The 22,993-nt window shown below is 40.8% G+C and overlaps 1 protein-coding gene across 6 annotated transcripts in view; it reads right to left on the reverse strand.

The window, feature by feature from the left end:
• Positions 1–345: 345 nt before the first annotated feature.
• Positions 346–22,993, reverse strand: part of MICAL2 (microtubule associated monooxygenase, calponin and LIM domain containing 2) — a 155,085-nt gene continuing 132,437 nt past the window's right edge. For all 6 annotated transcript variants that reach the window (XM_070762985.1, XM_070762975.1, XM_070762967.1 and 3 more), the window contains 6 exons: positions 18,360–18,457; positions 10,605–10,697; positions 9,622–9,715; positions 4,690–4,789; positions 3,117–3,207; positions 346–946 (listed from right to left, as the gene is read on the reverse strand). In XM_070762985.1, the coding sequence (XP_070619086.1) occupies positions 3,144–3,207; positions 4,690–4,789; positions 9,622–9,715; positions 10,605–10,697; positions 18,360–18,457 (449 nt within the window). In that variant the 3' untranslated portion in view covers positions 346–946; positions 3,117–3,143. The remainder of the gene's footprint in view (positions 947–3,116; positions 3,208–4,689; positions 4,790–9,621; positions 9,716–10,604; positions 10,698–18,359; positions 18,458–22,993) is intronic.

Consider the following 22,993-nt stretch of genomic DNA (forward strand, 5'->3'; position numbering starts at 1 on the left):
ACTCATCTTATAAATTGCAGTTGCTTAACAACATGCTGATTCCCTTTTGTTGTTCTTTATTTACAATATACATGTACAGTGTAAATTTTTAATTAATTGTAACTCTTCATAGTTACAATGGCATTCCAATCACAAGGATATTATCCTCCGCCTCAAGAATTCATGTAGAATGTTAAGTGGTATCAGGTAGTATTTCAATCACTGAAAGACCTTTCATCATCCATCAACAAATGAGAAACACAGATTGAAGGACCCTACTTTTAAGGAAAACTAAAGTTGTGTTGCAGTTTGTAACTATCAAGTATTCTCAGAATTAAAAATCCAGGAAATAGAACACAAAGACCATTCTAGTATTACTTCCTCAGTGGAACTGTATTAGATATGTTTACAATTCAGTCATTCTTGTCTTACAAAGGCCAATGATATTTTTACATTAGAACATTATTACTTTCCTCTACAGTTGTACTGTACAATAAGTTTTGATCCTGATTTATTTGATTTCTATAAGACACTCCCCTCCCCCCATTGCCACAAATGACTCCGGACAGCATACATTTTAATAATGTAATAATATTCACCATGGAATATTGGAGGGACAATTGTTTTCTGAGAACTTTAGAACATACAATAACAGTTGGAAGAGACCATGGAGGTCATCTAGTCCAACCCTCTGCTCGAGCAGGAGAGTCAATACCATTTCAGACAAAAGGATGTCCAATCTCTTCTCGAAAGCCTCCAGTAATGGGGCACCCACAACTTCTGAAGATAAGCCGTTCCAGTGATTTATTGTTCTCACCATTAGGAACTGTATACATCCTTCTGTGTTTATGCTTGTAAAGCAGTATAAACGTATAAAATATAGTTCTTAGGCTATTGAAATTTCCTGTTCCTTCCAGAAAATACTGTTAGCATTCTTCTGTTTCTTTTCTTATTCTTCAATTAGGCCCTGTTACAAATACAAAAGTTTAAAGTTAACATCATTTATCTATTGCATTACAGAGCATTCTGAGGTTTTTTTTTTAATATGTAGTGTTAGTATAACAAAAGTGGGAAAACCAGAATCAGGACCAGCTTTGTCTATTTATACTGTGATGTCCATGAATACCATTAGACATGGAATATATAAAATGCTCACCAAGCATTTGTGAACATGTTGCCCACCTGTATTGCTGTATATGTTGACTTTTATACCCCATCAGGGATGCTGTTCAAGCAGGAATTTACAGACAAACTTGCTAAGTGAACAATATACAAGAAGCTGCCATTCATATATTGGCACAGACTTTCATTCAACAGTCAGTTCATATTCCAACAGGAACATTTCTGAACTCATCCTTTGCCCATAATCCAGATATGAATGCTAAATAAAACCCTATGTAAGAATTATTTGATGAGAGTCATTTCAAAAAAATTTCCCTATCCTACCAAATACCTGAATTGATTTTAAATTTTCTTTAAAAATGAACACTCAGAAGTGGATTTAATTTTTAGCACATATGCCCTAAAAACGTTCAACTCTGTTGTTTAAATATACAGTACATTCAGTACCTCCTACACTATTACCCCATGGGGTAAACAATGCTATGCAAAGAGCAAAAAGTAAAGAGTGAAGCAAATGCAAATCAGAAGGTAAAATGAAAATTTAACTAAATCTGGTTTACAAATGCCATTTCTTATACTTCTCCATACCTTCCATCCCATACTTTCAGCAGATCATGTATTGCTATTCAAACCTTTAATTTCTCTATTTTTCATGATTGTCATCAATTCCATGCAGATCTTTGTGAACATTGAGTTTCTTTCCCTTCCCCTTCCCCTCAGCCTATTAACTCTTTCTCCATATATTCATTTTCTGATTTGATTCTCATTTACTCTATCTATCTATCTATCTATCTATCTATCTATCTATCTATCTATCTATCTATCTATCTATCTATCTATCTATTACAAAATGTCTCAATTTTGCTCATACTGATTTCTCACTTTCACATTACTACATTCACCCATCAGTCTTTCATTCTTTACCACTTAAGAAACAGTACATATTTTTATTTTATTTTATTATTTTTATTTAATTTATTTTAATTTATTTTAATTCTATAGGTTTGCCACCCAGCTTACCAAAGAGTGACTCTTGGCAATTTAAATCTCAAAATAATCCATTCCTGCAGTGTAAGGGAATTAAAATAGCAAATTCAATATTGCTAACATTCCTACAAGTTTGCTTGTAGTAATGTAAAGGTAGAACTCACTTATCAACCATTCATTCAGTGACTTCAGAGTTATGATAGCATTGAACAAAGAAAGTAACCAATCCTTAAAATTGCATCTGTCACAGTATCCCCATGTTCACACGATCACAATTCAAGTGCTTGGCACCAGCACACATTTATAGCATCCCACGATCATACAATTGTCATCTGAGAGTTTTATTGCTAGGTTCTGACATGTAAAGTCAATGAGGATGTTTGCAGGAGGTCGCAAATCACGTTCATGTAGTGTTGCACTTAACGAAAAAAGGTGAACCTTTTTTCTTCAGGTGCCAAAAGAGTGTGTGCGCATAGTCGCATACTATTACGCATGTGTGAGTGCCTACACCCATAATTCAATATCTGGGGAGGGCGAAAACAGCTTCCCCCCCCCCAGAACCCTCTGGAGGCCAGAAACATCCTATTTCCCAACTTCTGGTGGGCCCAGTAGGCTCATGTTTTACCAACCTCAGGCTCCAAAGGCTTCCCTGGAACTGGGGGGAGGGTGTTTTCACGGAGGCTTTCTGGAAGCGAAAAACGTCCTCCAGAGCCACTGTGAGAGCCAAAACCCAGCTTGCTGGCACACACATGCACATTAGAGCTGAGCTAGGGCAAGGGCTCACGTGCCAGCAGATATGGCTCTGTGTGCCACCTGTGGCACCCATGCCATAGGTTTACCATCACTGATTTACTTAACAACCACAACTAGAAATAAAAAACTAGGAGTGATCCCCTACCCCACCTTACAACTGTGTTGCTTGGTGATAGTGTTACAGGCTCAATGTAGTTGGAAAATGAGCACTAACTGAATCCATTTCCAGGTGACATATATTGATTTTATATACAAAATAAACCTTATACCAATACCTTAAACATCTATTTTATCATCAATACTTAGTTTTCTATCTCGGTCCTCCTCCAGTCATTCTGATGATCTTCCATTTCTATATCTTTGGCTCTGGAACAAGAAAAATATTTGCACTATGAAGATTTTTGATAATTCCTATCATTCTGCACAAAGTTGATCCTTATTTTTTCCCCAGCAATGCAATAAATGGTGTTCAAGTTCATTTCCATTTCTACCATCATTTCTTTGACCTATGCACCTATTAACCTGGCCAATTTTGAAAACCCTGCCTCCCATGAGGTTGAAATATGCTTTTTTTGGTAAGCAAAGAAGTCACACACAATTTTTTGGGTCAAAAAAATAGCCTGAGGTGTGGTATAATGTCCCCTAGAGTGATTCTTCCCTTCGATACATAATCCTTGACTTATAAACAAAGTTACAATGGCACTGAAAAAGTTGCTTACAATTGGTCTTTGCACTTAAGACCTCTTCAGTATACTCATGGTCATTGATCAAAATTTCCCCTTGGCCACAGGCACCCTGGGATCATGTGATTGCCATTTGCGACCTTCTCAGCCAGCTTCTGATGAGCAAGGTCAACAGCGGAAGCCATATTTGTTTAATGGCCACATGATTCACTTAAGAATGTGGTGACTTGTTTTACAATTGTGGGAAACAGGTTGTAAAATCAGGCACAAGTCACTTAACAGTCCCCTTGTCTATCAGTGGAAACTCTGGTCCCTGTTATTGCCATAAGTCAAGAACTATCTCCATATGACAGCCACTGAAATCTAGCTTTTTAGCCAGATATTGGGGTCCAGATGTGTGAAGTCTTTTAGTTGTTTAAGTATCAAGGTTTGGTTCACTATTTTGTATATTGGAGTGTTTAATGATGTAGGTCGTGTTTTGTTTTTTTTGGGGGGGGGATCATTGTTCACAAATTTGTTGTATGCCACCCACATTATTAGAGCTGAAAAGTGTTATAAATGCAATAAATAGAATAAGAAATAGAATATGAAAACAGTGCCCTGTTTTCCCAAAAATAAGACAATTGGGCTTTTGAGTGCATGGCAATAAATTCAGGGTTCAAAAAACTATAAGACAGGATTTTATTTTCAGGGAAACATGGTATCAGGAAACAAAACAGGAAATATACAGTTTTGTAATGCTTTGTACAAATGTACATCTTATGAATGAATATATCACAGCAATAAAATTTAGAAATGGTTTAAGATTAGGATAGACAATGATTGTCTTGTCTCAATGCAAAGATAAAAAGTATAACAATCTTTCCTTCCTACCTTCCTTCCTTCCTTCCACCTATCTAACTAAGATTTCAAATCAGCATGAAAGTATGAATGTATTCTTAGAAGATATTCCATCAAAGCCTTTCACTAAGGATAATATAAAAAAGATTAACTAACTTTACGCCAAAATAAAAATACATATGCAAGGGGAAACACAGCAGTTTAGCTCAGTAAGGGACACATACAGTATATGCTGGAAAGAGAAAACTTCTGGCATCCATAAATATATACAGACATACAGTACATATATTCTCACCATTGATTCAAACTGCCAATTCTGACTTACATGATCAAGAGTTCAGCTTCATACCGCATTAATCTGTTCTTTTCCAGTACTAGTTCAAACCATTCATGTAATAATTCAGATTCATCTTGTGTGCTTGACTCTGTTTAAGACATTTTTTAAAATGCCAGAATTAGTTGTTGCACCATCTCAAAAATTGAATCAAGTATAGAGAAGTAGTTCTGATTAAAATATCTATTTCAAAAAGACTCCAGTTGCATTTTCTAAGCATTTTCAAATATTACAGCTGCTGAAATGAAGACTAGAAGTCCCAAAGGTGTTTTTTTTCTCCCCCTCTCTCTCCTGAGTCTCCTAGGAGAAGGGCGGCATATAAATTCAAAAAATTAAAACAATAAATAAATTAAAAATGATGTTCTGGCTGTGCTAAAATTAAGTTGCACAGAATTAAAATCAGTGCCTAAAGGAGAGGCTGCTCCAGAAGAATTTCAAAAGTAAAAGAGGAGCAGACTGATCACAATTAACTTTGTTGTGCCCCCGTGATAATTAATGGTATTCATAAGGCTCAGATTATTTGAGATTTTTCTAACACATAGGTGGCTGTTGCTCCAGTTGTGAACCTCTTAGACACATTTTACTCAGGGCCTTTGGAGCACTTTATTTCACCCTCCACACTCTCTTATTCAGTCCAGTAGCTAATGAGTAATTCTCCCTAACAAAAGAGCCTTTCATTTCACTCTCACACAATTATTAGAGGGGAGTTACATTAATGTCATGGAAGACTACTGTTTGCAGGCCTGTCTCTAAATTTGGTTATTAAGAACCTTTGCAGCTCAATAATATTGCTTAACTGTGACGATTTTCTAATTACCATAATAACACCTATTAAATCACTTGAACTCCATGAGCACAGCCCTGCCTAAATACAGCTTAATCTAATAAGACCTGGTTATTTATTAAGCAATAAAGTACTATATTTCTAAAGGCTGAATGAATGGAACCGTAAGACCGGGAACCATACATTAACAACATAAGCATGGTTATAAGCAACACCCCTAAATTAATAATTTTCTAAGCTTGTTTGCCAAATCTACTTGTAAGGTTGACAAATGAGAAATAATTAATCCCACTTTTAGAACACCATCTCCTGTCCATCCATCAATAAAGAATAGAAAAAACTGACACTAATTAAAGGAATTAAATTACTAATGACAGGTAATGGAGCAGAAAATCTTCCATCTCCCAAGCCATGCCAAGTAAATAATGGTGTTACAACTTAGCAAGAAGCCTGTACATTTTTAAATGCCACAAATATTCAGTTCTTAAAACTTTGGGGCAGCTTAACCCATTTGTTCCATCCCAATGAGAACTCATATTTTGTATTTTATTATAGTAGATAGAAATGCTTTTAACAAAGACTCTTGTAGAACCTTAGACTATCCACGATTGACCTCTCCAGGTTCCTAAGAGGTCAGTAAGGGGCATACATAACTGCACCAGTGTGCCTTTCATCCCCTGTCCAATTGTCTCTCCTTTATCTCATATATCTTCTTCCTTTCATATATCTTCTCCTCTATTTTTATATCTTTTCTTCTATCCTTTTCTTTATATATATTACTACATGTCTACAGTGTTCCCTCGATTTTCGTGGGTTCGAACTTTGCGAAAAGTCTATACCATGGTTTTTCAAAAATATTAATTAAAAAATACTTTGCGAGTTTTTCCCCTACACCACGGTTTTTCCCACCCGATGACGTCATGTGTCATCGCCAAACTTTCGTCTGCTTTTAATAAATATTTTTTTAATAAACTTTAATAAATAAACATGGTGAGTAATAATCTAAATGGTTGCTAAGGGAATGGAAAATTGCAATTTAGGGGTTTAAAGTGTTAAGGGAAGGTTTGTGATACTGTTCATAGCCCAAAATAGTGTATTCACTTCCGCATCTCTACTTCACGGAAATTCGACTTTCGCGGGTGGTCTTGGAACGCATCCCCTGCGAAAAGCGAGGGAACACTGTATTCTCTTCAATATGTACTGTGTATTGGACAAATATAAATAAGTAAGTAAGTAAATAAGTAAGTAAGTAAGTACGAAAGTAAGTAAGTAAGTAAGTACATAAGTAAGTAAGTAAGTAAGTAAGTAAGTAAGTAAGTAAGTAAATAAACTCTTGGTATAATTTGTTATGGTCTTCTTGTTTGGTGCCCCTTTTATAAGAAACTGTTGCTACCATTGACTTAGTGCAGATGGAGAAGTGACATTCCAGGAAGAATGGAGGTGATCAAGCACCTCAGATGTGTAATATTACACAGTTCCATATGAGTTGGAAAGATCAGCACAATTCCATTCCAACAAGGTACTTGGAGCAAGCAACCAGCCTTCTTGTGGGAAACATGGAATAAGGCCAGCTCACAGCAAGAAATTTATGCTAAGCACAAGGCAAGTCTAATTTCTCTCTCTCTTACAAGACAAAATGCAGGATGAAGACAGGAATTTTTCAAGGTATCACCTGCTGTGGGCTGAAAAGTAATTTGGCATACTTTGGTGCAATTAAAGTAACTGTTTGCTCTTCCAGCCATCTGTTTAAAAAAGGTTCCATTGCTGTGCAATGAAGACCAGTATGCTGTCATGTGCATCAGTTCGAAAGCTACTAGAAAACATATTCAGTCCTACCTATGGCATCTTCACATTGCCTGTGCTTTAGATGTGTAGGTGCCAACAGTGATGCCCAAAGGCATCCTGATGCCTCTGGGCACTGCAGTTCTGCCCGCTCAGCCAGGGGTCTCCAACTTCAGCAACTTTAAGATCTGTGGACTTCAACTGCCAGAATTCCCTAGTAGAATTCACAAAGTTTTCAAGTTTGGAGGCCCATATGCTAAGCAAATGGTCTCCAGTGTCTACTCAGAGTTCCTCTTCCTCCACTCCCATTTCTTGTTCCAGTCTTTCTATAATGTAATGTTGGTGTCACTGAAGAGAAATGTGTCTTCTTAGGAAGGGAGGAGATGTGAAAATTAATAAAAGTGAAAGAGGCAGAGGGTGACTGAATGCAAAAGAAAATCATTCCTTCATCTTAATGTGTATTAGTCTTCAACCACAATAAATCAAATTGATTGATTGATCACAAGTATAAAGTGCTAGAATTCTATACTCTCTTAAATTTTGCCTCTTCTGATAGAAATGTATAGTTACATGAGATATGCTAAAACGGTTCATAAGACTACAGATTTACAGTCACTTCCTGAACCAAGTAATCAAGAGGAGATCCTTCAATAATACTGGTCTGAGATGTGGCAACAATTCCTTTTCCTTTCCAGTATCTGTTTGTTTCAATGGGTAGATTTAAATAATTACCTGCTTTCTTGAGTGTGTGTGTGGGGGGGAGAGAGGATTGGGATTCACTGCCCAAGTTTGCTTGTTTGTTTATTTAATAATATTTATGCTGGCCATCTAACCTATAAGATGAGTCTCGGCAGCTTTATTACTAAATAAACACGGGCAGTAGGTAGCTGAGCTTGATTCTAGATGACTTCATGAACATTATCTATATTGATATTTTCGCAATATTTATTTATTTGTTTGTTTGTTTGTTTGTATGCCGCTCCTCTCCGCAGACTCGGGGCAGCTCACAACAATAATAAAACAATGTATAACAAATCTAATATTTAAGTAACTAAAAAACCCTTATTAAAAAGCAAAACATACACACAAACATACCATGCATAAATTGTATAGACCTGGGGGGAGGGGATATCTCAATTCCCCCATGCCTGACGACAGAGGTGGGTTTTAAGAAGTTTACGAAAGGCAAGTAGGGTGGGGGCAATTCTGATCTCCGGGGGGAGCTGGTTCCAGAGGGTCGGGGCCACCACAGAGAAGGTTCTTCCCCTGGGTCCCGCCAAACGACATTGTTTAGTCGACGGGACCTGGAGAAGGCCAACTCTGTGGGACCTAACTGGTCGCTGGGAATCGTGCGGCAGAAAGTGGTCCCGGAGGTATTCTGGTCTGATGCCATGAAAGGCTTTATAGGTCATAACCAACACTTTGAATTGTGACCGGAAACTGATCCGCAACCAATGCAGACTGCGGAGTGTTGGTGTAACATGGGCATACCTAGGGAAGCCTATGATTGCTCTCGCAGCTGCATTCTGCACGATCTGAAGTTTCCAAATACCTTTCAAAGGTAGCCCCATGTTACAGTAGTCGAGCCTCGAGGTGATGAGGGCATGAGTGACTGTGAGCAGTGACTGCCGGTCCAAATAGGGCCGCCACTAGGCCCCCTCGCCACAGCTGAAAGATGTTTCTCTAATGTGAGCTGTAGATCGAGGAGGATGCCCAAGTTGCGGACCTTCTCTGAGGGGTCAGTAATTCCCCCCCCCCAGGGTAATGGACGGACAGATGGAATTGTCCTTGGGAGGCAAAACCTACAGCCACTCCGTCTTATCAGGGTTGAATTTGAGTCTGTTGACACCCATCCAGACCCTAACAGCCTCCAGGCACTGGCACATCACATCCACTGCTTCATTGACTGGACATGGGATGGAGATGTACAACTGGGTATCATCCACGTACTGATGATACCTCACCTTGGATGCCCTTGGATGTGTATAAAATAGAATTGTCATTTTTATTAATTCCCCAATGTAGTTTACAAGCTGGAATTTTCTTGGGCCACTCAAAACACTAACTAAATTGCCACCTACTCTAGCTGCTCACTTGTATTAGATGGTTGGGCATTGTCTGTTACATCTCAAGATTAGCCATGTTGTCCCCAACAATCATCATATCATACCAAGGGAGAACGTTCTCATATAATAAAAAATGTCCACAAGCTTAAATGTTTCCTGCATTCCATTCTATTCCCGTCTACTCTAGGAGGATAAAAAGTTTAAATGCAACTTTATTTTCTTACAACTTCTCAAACAGTTTCAGAAGGGCTGGCATGTTCTTCAGATCACAGATTTTATTGCCATTCTCACCTGCTTCTCCTCGTAGTTCCTTCTCCAACTGAACACCATACACCTCAAGAGCTCTTTGTTTCTCTTCCACTTCTTCCAATAACCGTTGGATAGCCTGAACAAATGAATAAATATAAGAAATAAAATGTTGAACTCAACATTTCTTTTGTTAATGAGACATTTGTTAAGTTAGTCTTGCCCCATTTTACAAGCTTGCTTGCTGCAGTTTGTTAAGTTAGTAAATTAAGTTAGAATCCTTGCAGTTGTTAAGTTAGTTACATGGTTGTTAAGTAAATCTGGCTTCCACTTTGCTTGTCAGAAGTTCTCAAAAGGTAATCACATGACCCCAGACACTGCAATGGTCATAAATACGAATCAGTTGCCAAGCATCAGAATTTTGATCATGTGACTGTGGGAATTCTACAATGTCTTAAGTGCAAAAGATGTTGTCATAAGTCACTTTTTTCAATCTCATTGTAACTTTGAATAGTCACTAAATGAATTGTTGTAAGTTGAGGAATATCTGTATCTATCTCATAGCTCTCTATTCAATTAGACAATGACTCATTATGATGATACTGCTATTTTCCTAACTGTTACGAAGGTATAGGAGTGAAATGTAGGTCTTTCAGCATACGTAGCATAGACCCTTGGGTGTTTTTCTATGTCTCTATCACAAGAAAATGTATTTAAACATAGACTAAGATATATATATGTTTCTGCTATCAAATAAAAATCAAATAAATAGATCTAAACATGGAACAGATAGAGGAAATGACAAAGAGAGATCATGTTCTCTACCATGAAATATCTTCAAGATAGGATAAATAAAAATCATATCAAATTTCTTGTAAAGAGAACAGTGAAAGAGCATATGGCTCCATTAATGAAAGGGAAATTTTTTGCAGTTTCCCAGTAACATGGCCCAAGACAATGCATCCAAACTGGCCAAATTTTTTACTGTCAAATACATTACAAAAAGAAAGAATAAGGAACTAAAATACCTGTGCTTTGTGAAGTCTTTTTAGTTCCTTTTGTTTAACAAGTTGCTTTGTTTCTTTTGCCAACTTTTTGCTCTTTCTAAAAGTACTTTTAACCTGCAAAAACAAGCAACAGCACATATCAAAATAAATCAATACTTTGTACTTAGCCACAGATTTCCATAGACTTTTCTTTTAATGTGAATGTTAAGTAGCCTTTGACTATGTTTGCTGGGCATAATCTAAGCCATTTGTTTTCATCAATAAAGGCCTAACCACAGTCTTAGTTAGGCATTAACATTTTCTGTCGATAATAGGAATAGGAATGTTCTTTCAATTAAGATAAAACACTACATTTATAAAACCAAGGTAATAATCCTGGTGGTTCTAAAGTAAACATCAGGGAATCCGGCATTACATTGAAATCTTTCTTCACTTGCCACTGCTGCAAAATATTAAAGCATATACTCCACCATGAACATAACAAAACAGAGTGCCTTCATGCAAAATGCAGGCAGATTTAATAATAAAAATGTCAATGTAGATGTTTTATTTATTTTGCTATATGCCTCATCTGATTACAAACTAAAAGAATAAAAACAGCAATAAAATGCAATGCTAGCTACTTACATGGAAAATGTAAAACTTATCCTGTCATAATGGCTGGTTTATACCAGTAATGGCAAACCTATGGCATGGGTGTCAGAGGTGGCATGCAAAGCCATATCTGCTGGCATGTGAGCCATGACCCTAGCTCAGGTCCAACATGCATGTGTGTGCCGGCCAGTTGATTTTTGGCTCTCACATAGGCTCTGGGAGGGTGTTTTTTGGCTTCCAGAGAGCCTCTGGAGGGCGGAGAGTGTTTTTACTATTCTCCGGCTCCAGGGAAGCCTTTGGAGCCTGGGGAGGGCAAAACACAAGCCTACTGGGCTCACCAGAAGTTGGGGAACAGGCCATTTCCGGCCTCCAGAGAGCCCCCTGTGGGGAGGAAGCTGTTTTTGCTCCGCCTAGGCATTGACTTATGAGTCTGGGCACTTGTGCAGGCATGATAGCATGTGCATCCACTTGGCCAGGTTAAAATTATATTTGAATTGCTGTACCTTCAAGGAGCAGATGCAGAAGAGTATTTTGCTAGTAAACAAAGTGTCTCTTCAAGTGATTTTACATTTGGTTTTTCCTTCTCATCATCATCATCGCCCGATCAGCCATGTATGACTATCCTGAGCAACTTCATAAATAGTGGGGGCTAAGTGATGTCTTCTAGCACTTGCAGAAGAAATATGCCCACCCAACACTACTCTGGTATTGTTCCTTCATGCAGGAGTGTTCTCACCCTTCCATGTATGATACAGATACGGGGATAACAACTGGCATCAATGAGACATTTTTTCAGAGCTCAGCCAAACACGTTAATTTCACAGAAAAGGAGCTGGCTAAATATCATTTAATTTTTTAAAAATGTATTTATTTTTGTCCAATACACAATAATACACAATGAATGTTATAGAGCAGTGTTTCCCAACCGGTGTGCCGCGGCACACTGGTGTGCCGCGAGACATGGTCAGGTGTGCCGCGAAGAAATAAGCTCAGCTTCTGGTCTCGCAACTTTTTGCGAAGAGAAAAAAGTTGTGAGACCGGAAGCTGAGCTTGCTTCTTTGCGCCTTCCAAGTTTTCCAGCAGCTGCGGCGCCCCGCCCGGCTGGAGCTTCCCTGTCAGCAGGTGAGCTTTGGGGCTTGGTGGGAGGGCAGCGGCAGCGGGAGGGCGGCGCGCAGCGGGAGGGTGATGGCGGCGGCAGCGGCAGCGAGCAGGAGCCATGCCGTGGGGCGGTGGCAGGGTGGTCCCTCTCTCTCTCCCCCTCTCTTGCTTTCTCTTTCTTTCCCCCCCTCTCCCTCTCTCTTTCTCCCAGTAGCCGTGGGGCGACGTCAGGCTGATCAGCTGTGAGGCGGAGCTACGGAACAGAGGAACAGAGGCACCAACGGTGGCGGCTGGAAATGCTGGAATTGCGTGGCTGGCACTTGCCTGCTGGCTGGACCAGGAGGGAGGCTCAAGCCGCACGTCCATGCCCAGCGCAACGCCAGAAATGTACGGCGTCTAGCCACCGCCATCTGTGCCTCCGTTCTGGAGCTCCGCTTCACAGCTGATCACCCTGCCATCGCCCCACGGCTACTGGGAGAAAGAGAGAGGGAGAGAGGGGGGAGAGAAAGAGAAAGCAAGAGAGGGAGAGAGAGAAAGAGAGAGGAAGAGAGGGGGGAGAGAAAGAGAGAGAAAGATATAGCAAGAGAGGGAGAGAGAGAAAGAGAGGGAGAGAGGGGGGAGAGAAAGAGATAGCAAGAGAGGGAGAGAGAGAAAGGGAGAGAGGGGGGAGAGAGAGAAAGAGATAGCAAGAGAGGGAGAGAGAGAAAGAGAGAGGGAGAGAGGGGGGAGAGAAAGAAGGAGAGAGAGGAGGTAGAGAAAGAGAGAAAGCAAAAGAGAGAAAGAGAGATAGCAAGAGAGAGGGAGAGAGAGGGGGGAGAGAAAGAGAGAAAGCAAAAGAGAGAGAGAGAAAGAGAGATAGCAAGAGAGAGAAAGAGAGAGGGGGAAGAGAGAAAGAGAGAAAGACAGCAAGAGAGAGAAAGCAAGAGAGAGAGAGAAAGCAAGAGAGAGAGAGAAAGAGGAGGGAAGGAGGGTGAGGGAAAGACAGAGAGAGGGAAGGAGGGCAAAAAAGAGAGGAAGGAAGGGAGAAACAAAGAGAGATGGAGAGAGAGGGGAAAGAAAGAGGAGGGAAGGGGGAGAGAGAGAGAAAGAGGGAGAGAGAAAAATAGAGCGAAAGGGAGGAAGAGAGATATTTTTTGTCCAAACTTTTTTTTACACACACACACCCGCCCCCCGCCCCCGCTCAATGTTCCCCAGGATTTTGTAAATGTGAATAATGTGCCGCGGCTCAAAAAAGGTTGGGAAACACTGTTATAGAGGATATAGTAGAGAAGAAATACAAGATATAGGAAAGACTATAGGACAGGGGATGGAAGGCACTCTAGTGCACTTATGTATCATTTGAATTCTAATGATAGCAAGCCCCAATACTGTGATTCCAAAAGACCAGATGCTGATGTCACAGTTCTTGATTCTGGTACCAAGATTTAGACCTGGAATTAAAAGCAAACCCACCCTGTCTTTCGGAACCTAGAAAGTCAGAGTCTAGCCTTGTGAAAAATCTGTGTTGTGGATTCAGCATGGGAACAATGTCAGATTTAGGTAGCATTGCGAATTCCTGCAAACAGAATCTTTTTATTACCAGATATTAACCAAATAGTGTTTTAGGTTAAAATCTGAGTTTCCAGCCTCATTTGTTTTTACACAATTTTCTACCAATTAATTTACTTTCCATAATTCTATATTCTATGAATACTATTTTGTCCTACAGGTTATATCATGCATCGTAATCCATTTTTCTTTGTTGTTTTATTGGGTCTCTACTTATTTTAAATCTTGCTCCCAGTTATTTGTGCATAGTCTGGCACTGGGAGCCTTTCACTGGCATTGAGGCTATTCCACAGTCTCTTGTCTATGGTTGGTCACTCTAGGTCAGTGATGGTGAACATTTTCCCCCTCAGGTGCTGAAAGAGTGTGCGCTATTGCACATGCATGAGTGCCCACACCCATAATTCAATGCCTGAGGAGGGCAAAAACAGCTTCTCCTGCCCCCCCCCCCCGGAGGCCCTCTGGAGGCCAGAAATGACCTGTTTCCCAACTTCTGGTGAGCCCAGTAGGCTCGTGTTTCACCCTCTCCAGGCTCCAAAGACTTCCCTGGAGCTGGGGAAGGTAAAAATGCCCTCCCCCATCTCTCAAAGACACTCTGGAAGGCAAAAATACCCTCCCAGAACCTCTGTGCAAGCCAAAGATCAGCTGGCTGGCACACACCTGCATGTTGGAGTTGAGCTATGGCAACAGATCGGGTGCCAGCAGATATGGCTCCGCATGCCACCTGTGGCACCCTTGCCATAGGTTCGCCATCACTGCTCTAGATCTTCTTGGAATAGCTGCCACACTGTTGGGACTTTTTCAGTGCAACTAGTGCTCAAGTGTTTGTCAGCTGGGTATGCCAGTGTTCTGGGCCTCCAGTTGCCAAACTAGGCTTTTAATTTAGTGCCTGTCCTCTGGACTGTTTGGAGTAATTGCTAACAGTGATGCCTTGGTTTCCTGCTAGTGTCTAGACCTCCAACGTAATTGCTGGTATATTGGGTTTAATTTCCTGCCAGCATTCTGGTATATTTATTCTGCTACCACTAACAATTTACTGTTCACTTTTCTCCAAGTTGCTTTCCCTATCACCACCATTTTCCTGCTCTGCGTACCATTTTTAAGACTTCAACTTTCAGTTTTTTACAACTTTCCAACTTTTCTCCATCAATGTCACCATAACCAACCCCCTGTCTAAGAGATTGACTCATCCAATCTAAAAGGGCAGTCAAAATAGGTAAAAGGGGGAGGGGAAAGGAGAGGGGATGGTATTTGGCCACCATGCTACCATCATTTTTTCTTCTATGTAGTTGCCTCTCAAGGAAACCAACATAAGGAAAGAGAAAGCAGACCTTGGGAGGGGGAGAGTTAAATATGTCATAAGCATATAAGAGTCCTTGCATTGCCACAAATTATCAAAGTCTAGCTCTCCTTGAATTTTGTTACCCTTATCTAGTGCCAATTTAGTGCTGACTGTTAGTTGACTAGAGGATTGCGTATAGATTTGAATAAATCTTCTGTGCTGCAAGTTAATGTATGGTCCTGATCCTTTGTGCCTGACAACCATTTGCCTTAAGCTGAGAATGTGCAGGATCAAAAACCTGACCAAATAAGGCTGCAGAGCTTCAGCTGTATCTGGCATGGAACGTAGAGGACTAGTATATTTACGACTGCTCGGCAGTTTTATGCTCTGCTTGAGCAACATTTGGTGATAGCCCATTCTTGGTGCTGAGAATCTTTTACCTGTTCCCTTGACTCTTTGATCCGGTGGGTTTGACCACATTCTACATTTCACCCCTTGGAATTCTCACAGTGGACTTTGGCCAACTCAAATTCTGCTTCCTTATACCAGTGGAAGACTGTGGACTGATTTATAGTCTTACCATTGGCATGGCTAGTAAGAGAATTGATTTATGGCAGTTCTATTTAACTCCCTGCTAGCATCTCATTAGGTTGTGAAACATATTCCCTTTGTCTTTTCTGCAGGAGGTCATTTAACAGGGTGGCCATAGCTGAGTTTGTTTCAAAATCAGGCTGGAAGCCAGACTGAAAAGGACTGTGTTAATAGGATTCTTCCAAGAATGTCAGCAGTTTTACAGGCAATATTTTCTCAAGCACCTCGCCTGTAAATGGGTTTTTGTAACATGGCTAGAAAATTGTAATCATCTTGCTATATCCTTTAGCCCTAGCAATCGAAAGCAGATTCATACAATTAGACCAAAGTATGCCAGATATTATCTATAGCAGGGGTTGGCAATTAATTTTGCCATGGTGCTGCATGAGCAGACCCCTACCTCCGTGGGCCGGTCACAGATAACACCATCAGACCTAGAAGGGAATGGGGTTTGTAGAGCGGAGGAAGAGGAAGAGGAGGTCCATATTGTTCTCTGAGCTCAATTATTTTCTTATAGACATTTCATCACCCAACTAAGTAACATCATCAGACCTAAAAGGGAGTGGGGTTTGTAGAGAGGAGGAAGAGGAAGAGGAGGTCCATATTGTTCTCTGAGCTCAATTATTTTCTTAGGTAACATCATCAGAGCCAGAAGGAAGTGTGTTTTATGGACTAACAAGAGCAGGAGGAAAGGAGAACTAGGATTGGGGGGGTCCTTGGTGTTCTCGGAGCCGACTAGTTTTCTTGCAGACATCTCCTCATCCAACCAGGTAACATCATCAGGCTGAACATCAACACTTCATTCCAAACTGACCTCTCCAGCTACTGTTAAATGCACTGGGGAAAGTCGGGAGGAAGGATGTTCTAGCCCAGCTAACCTTTACAAGCCACACTCACGGGATTAGCAGTTCCAGAAAAACCACGTTGCTGCAGCATCCCCTGAAGACCAGCCCCACAGCCAAAGAGGGGTGCATCCTGCCTGGTTAGGAAAAGAGCAATGGGGCACCTGCAAACTTGAAACCGGCACTCTGAGTGCCGCCTATGCTTTCTGCTCCGGACCCGCTTTCTCCCTCCCTCTGCCACTGTAGTTCTGCAGCCGCCTCCCTGCCAGGCAGCCTGACAGCACTCCAGAGCAGGATGGACTACGTCTCCCAGAAAGCCCTACGTGTTCTGCCTCAGCCCAGCCTGGTCGGCTTCCTTTCTTTTTGATATTGGTCTCTAGTGTCTTCTAGTACAACCTTTTATCAATGGTATAGTGATCATTCCACTTACCTTGCAAATATAAGGTTATTGGTTCAAAATGCAGAACAAATTAAAAAGAAATACATTTTTTCTTTCCCTGAGGTACCTTCATGTCTCTGGGTTTGTTTGTTTTTTAAAAAATCACTGTAATGCACTGTTTCTTAATTCCTCCAATTGCTCAAGTCTTTACCATATCTTTAGATTTATTTAAAAACAAGTAAATAGATAACTGCACAGGTACTCTCCCCCTGGCAGTAAATTTATTTCCCTAATTTAAATTGCTAAGTTTAATACAATGTTTTTTTTATACTGATATTAAATTACTTTCCTTTTTGTACCTTTCTCTTTTCAACATTCAATATTCAACATTTTCTATTATCTAAACTTATTAACGTGGTATTCCATTTGTCTGAAATGGTATAGGGCCATGATGGCGAACCTATGGCATGTGTGCCACAGGTGGCACATGGAGCCATATCGGAGGGCACATGAGACTTTGCCATATTTCAGCTCCAGTGTGCACGCGTGCTCTGACCACCTGGTTTTTGACCTTGAGAAAGGCCGTTTCGCTCTCCAGACACTTTAGGGAAGCTTCCCTGAGGCCCCAGAGGCAAAAAAAAAATCGCCCAAATGGACAAACCGGAAGTTCAGAGAGGGGCGGCATACAAATCTAATAAATAATAATAATAATAATAATAATAATAATAATAATAATAATAATAATAATTTAAAAAATGTACTTCCATTTTGCCATTGTGATGTTTTTTGCACTCCAGAGAGTTCAGGGAAGCTTCCTGAAGCCCCGGAGTACAAAAAGCAGCACAATGGGCAAACCGGAAGTGTGTTTTCTGAACTTCCGGTTTGCCGTTGTGCTTTTTTTTTTGCATTCCGGAGCTTCAAGAAGCTTCCCTGAAACCTCTGGAGTGTAAAAAACAGCACAATGGCAAACCGGAAGTGTGTTTTCCTGAACTTCCGGTTTGACTATTTGGGCATTTTTTTCACCTACCAGGCTTCAGAAAATCCTGTGCGCATGTGCAGGGGGCAGCGGTCTGTGTGTGTGCTCATGCGTGGTGGGGGGAGGGAAGAGGTGTGGGCATGTGCATGCATGCTAGCACCCCCACACCCATCCCTTTTGGAACACGAACCAAAAAAGGTTCGCCATCATTGATATAGGGCTTCCTGCTTAAGCAGGACTAGAAGACTTACAATTCTGTTATCTGTTATCTTAAGGACTCATGTAGAAAAATAGCTGGTCATTCATGCTGTCTCTGTGGAAGACCGGTTAAATTATTATCCCCTTGCACCCTTAAGATCCTTTCACATGCTATTAAAGAGACACAAATACACGATTGCATTAAATATCCATTTCTGTAATCAAGTGAAAACAGCAAATGTGTGAGAGGAAATAGCCTTCGATAACTTACCAAGAGTTGCGGTGAAGGCTGACATTCCAATTCGCCATCAGAGGAGGATGAGCAATAGCCAGTTGTTGCTTCTTTCCTGGCAGGTAGACCTTTAGATCCTGAAAGAGAATCAAACTGCTGAATGACATTTATTGCCTTTATTGTTTTCCTGGGATCGGACTGCAACCATTTATGCTCAGAGGTGGGCTGCTAAGGTGGGACAGTGACGTGTGCGCGCCTCCGTGGCTCTGCTACTGCACCTGGGCAGGTAGTGAAATTGTGCGTCCGTGCATGATTTGACTACCTGCCCAGGTGTAGTAGCATAATTGTGCTGGACTCCACCAGCACTCAGAGCAACGGGGACGAGCACATGTCACTGTTCTACCTTAGCAGCCCACCTCTGCTTATGCTGCACCTGCTCATAGCTTTTCAAAGCTAGACCGAACAACAATTTGTAAATCTGATTACATTAATTACATTTTGGCTACTGTTCAAGGCCTTCACTGCCTGGCAATCTTGTGCTCATCCTCCCAATATGAATATATCAAATTTTATGCGCAAACAATGGCTCGCCCTATATTAAAAACTAGGCCTGTTCTTAAAATACATATCACAAGTTAGCCACGTTATCTCACACCAAGGGACATAAATAAATGCACCAAGGCTGAGCCAGCTCTTAAACAAATTACTCTTATGTGGCTTGTAGCATCTGGCACCCATTTTTCTTCTGTGACATCTGCTCAGTGTAAAATAGCCGGCGTCAGAATGTCTGGTCATATTTTAAAAGAAGTCACAAATATAATCAGAAGCAAATGGACGCCTTGATGGAGGCTTTATCACTCAGCCTTCTGCAGCATAAATATTTCATTAATGAGATCTAAATAAACATCACTAATATTTTCACTCTCTCAATCTCTACCACAGCAGGTATTAAACAATAGGTGCTGTTTATAAGCACATCTATTGCAACCCTGGAGAAAGCTCTGTGAGAAAGGAAGGGGGATTTCTGGAATAACTTGCATTCCAAATTGATTTCATTATTATGTCCTAACCTGTTACCTAGGTCATCAGTATTATGTTTTAATAGGAATTGAACCGCCCTCCTAACAATTTGCTTGCCTAATTCATACCCCTCCTCTTGATAAATTAAACAACAGAAGCACAAGGAACATCTGCTACTGCACTTAATTTGCTGCAAGATTAATGATTAACACCTGAATTCACTTATGTTCAGGGCATGAGTGACAAGGACACATTGTTTAAGAGGATTGAGAGCTTCTTGCTTAATTTCAGATGGGTAAGTGTGAATTTGCTGTAACGGATGGCAGAAACGCATGTTGCACAGACATGCAGAGAAGGTTCCTTTGCTTTAGAGCAGTGTTTCTCAACCTTGGGCATTTGAAGATGGGTGGGCTTCAACTCCCATTGCTGGCTGGGGAATTCTGGGAGTTGAAGTCCACCCATCTTCAAACGCCCAAGGTTGAGAAACACTGCTTTAGAGGAAGCTCTGGATACACTATTTGGAAGGGCTTAGCCACAGGATGGAAGGTTATTTTTCAATCTGCCGCTTTCAACAGGTCATTCTGCTACTGTGCATTTTAAGCCAAAGAGAGCATAAAAGAGCAGTACCCACTATTAAGGCCAGGAGCTATAGTTAGAGAAAATGCCCTGACAATTCACGGAGTGACAGACAATCATATCAGACAAAACCTACAAAAGAGAGGTTAGGTTAAATAGGACCCTGAATCACAAATCTTTAAGGACGGCAAAGTTATCCAAATAATAGCAGAATATCATGCTAAAATGTGCAAGGAGTACTGAAGGACCCTTGAGAAAAGGCATTCGCTCCAACAATGCCATTTTTGAAATGCGTTCAAATACATTTCGTGAAAGAATTCCATGAAATCCACCTGGAAATAAAATCAAAGTTCATTAATCATTTTACATTAGAATCAATTGGAGTAAATTTGCATTTAAAGGAAGAAATGTCAGAACAAAATCCAAATGAGAAGGAAGTCAGGGTCGTTTAGCATCTACACTCAAAGTAGGTTTGATTTAGCAATCGACTTTATAGCACTTGACATTCCTTCAGAATCTCAAGCAATGCTAGAATTCTAGGGTAGGGATTAGGTTATACTAACAGAAGAAATTAAAAAACCGGATGGGTACAGAAGCAGATCTTACTACAGCTACAGTCCTACCACATAAGTGCTACAATCAACTGTTGAGCCTAAAAATAACATGGGTCCCCTAATATATCTATATCCTGTGAATGAGTAGACCCTTCTCCTCACACACAAGCAACTGATCCATGCCCAACCTAATGATTCCATGAGATTATTAGATAGCTTTAGTTGTGAGTGCGCCTTGTCCACTCAGATCATGTCAGATTCTGAGGAGGATGAGCCAGGCCCCTATGGATACCCTGGGCCAGGGGAGTTGCCAGTTGAGTCAGAGAGTGAGAGTGAGGGAGAAAATGACCTAAGTAAACCTAAGGAACCACTAGAGGGGGTTGATATGACAACGGGGGAACGGTCCTAGTCAGAGGATGAGGAAGACATTAGAGTAGATAGACCCTCGCTATAGGAGATTATGGCGAAGGTGAGAAGAGTTACATAGTAAAAGGTATTAGCTTATAGCCTGAGCCTCTTTGTGGTGATGTCACTTCCAGGCAGTATAAAAGCAAAGGATTATGGGAAATGGGGTATGGGGATTCAACATCGTTCAATGGAAGAGATGTGAGGCTGGTGCGTGTGTGATCGAACACGGCTTTAAAACCATGATTTCTGCCTCAATAAAATATATTCTCTCTTGGATGCTTCATGCTCAGAATTTGGTGAGCAAATTCATATACTTAAATAATGAATGGACTTGTTATCTAAGGAATGCTGATTAGGCTGAGTTTTGACGCCATTCCTGGACATAGTTTACATTTAGCTCTGAAGACAAAAATAACCCCTGCCTCACAGTTTAAAATCTGCTTTTTTGTTATGTGAGCTTATATCAATAAAGAGTTTGATTTATTCATTAAAAAATGATTTTTGAGTTCGGGGGGAGGTTACTCCAAGGGCCATGCACAGAACAGCTATGAGTAACAGTTAAGGTATGCAAGAATTTAAATCATTTGTCATCTTCAGAACTGAAAGAAAATCTGGGCCTACAGTATCCTGTATATTTTCTTCTGAACAAAGATTGCTAGAAATTCTCTGTCTCTCTGATTTTTCTATATTATTCTGCATTATTTTGTGTTATACATTTTTATTATTCCCATTCCATTTCATAGAAAAGAAAGTGCTTTCAAAACAATATAAAAGAAGATATAAGCATCTGGAAATCTTTCAGTGCCCTGTATGGAGTTCTTGCATTTAATTTAAGTATGACTAAATTGATGGATAAATTTGAGTATCCTGATTTTCAGCATACAGTTTTGAACAGTCAGCCATGCTAGACCTCTACATGTAACATTGCCATGCTCCATTATTTTCTTTATAAAATGGGCCTGCAAACCTCCCTAACTTCCTTCATTTCAATTATATCTCAAATAGGGGTGGTTTCCTCCAGTTCGGATTGGATTGCCCGAACCAGTAGCAACCTGCTAATGATGTCATGGTCAGAGCTGGTCCATGGCCACCACCATCTCTTTTTTAAAAAAAAATAGCAAATTTTTTTCTCTTCTCTTCTTCCGCTTCTTGAAAAAGGGCCCTTCCACCCACCCTGGGTTAATACTGATTTTTATTTCTTCAACCGAAGCACATCTGATCAGCTCCTCAGCTATGTTTCGGGCTGAATCCTGCTACTAGAGCATGCTTGGAAGCAAAGTTGCACAATGGGATATGCGTGAAACATCACGATGCGAACCAGTGGCAAATGTAAGTGGAACACGCCCCGAGTCTTCGGAGAGGGGCGGCATACAAATCTAATTAATCTAATCTAATCTAATCTAATCTAATCTAATCTAATCTAATCTAATCTAATCTAATCTAATCCACCCTTAAAGGAAGACATTAGAGAAAGAACATTTTCAGTGAATAAAGTTTCATTCTTGGACAGTGATGGCGAATCTTTGGCACAGGTGCCACAGGTGGCATGTGGAGCCATATCTGCTGGCACGTGAGCTGCTGCCCCAGCTCTGCTCCAACGTGCATATATGTGCTGGTCAGCTGATTTTTGGCTGACACAGAGGCTCTGGGAGGGTGTTTTTGGCTTCCAGGGAGCCTCCAGGGAGATGGGGGAGGGCGTTTTTACCCTTCCCTGGTTCTATGGAAACCTTTGAAGCCTGGGGAGGGCAAAACACGAGCCTACTGGGCCCACCAGAAGTTGGGAACCAGACCGTTTCTAGCCTCCAGAGGGCCTCCAGGGGGTGGGGGTTTTCACCCCCCCCAGGCATTATGGGTGTGGGTACTCGTGATAGCACACGGCCACACTTTTTCGGCACCTGAGGGGAAAAAAGTTTCGCCATCACTGGTTTAGGAGATGGGCAGCCAAGAAGACTGCAGAATGTTGGATAAATATGAAACAAGTGATCATGAGCCAATCATCTCTTCCCTTTTAAAAATAATGGAAGTTCAAGTGCAGCATCAAAAGGAACTCTAAAAAAACATTTACAAAAAATAGCCATGTCAGTAGCACCTAGACTTACACAGCAGTGCCCCCCC

This window comes from Erythrolamprus reginae, chromosome 1, assembly GCF_031021105.1.
Source record: "Erythrolamprus reginae isolate rEryReg1 chromosome 1, rEryReg1.hap1, whole genome shotgun sequence".
Taxonomy (NCBI): Eukaryota; Metazoa; Chordata; class Lepidosauria; order Squamata; family Dipsadidae; genus Erythrolamprus; species Erythrolamprus reginae.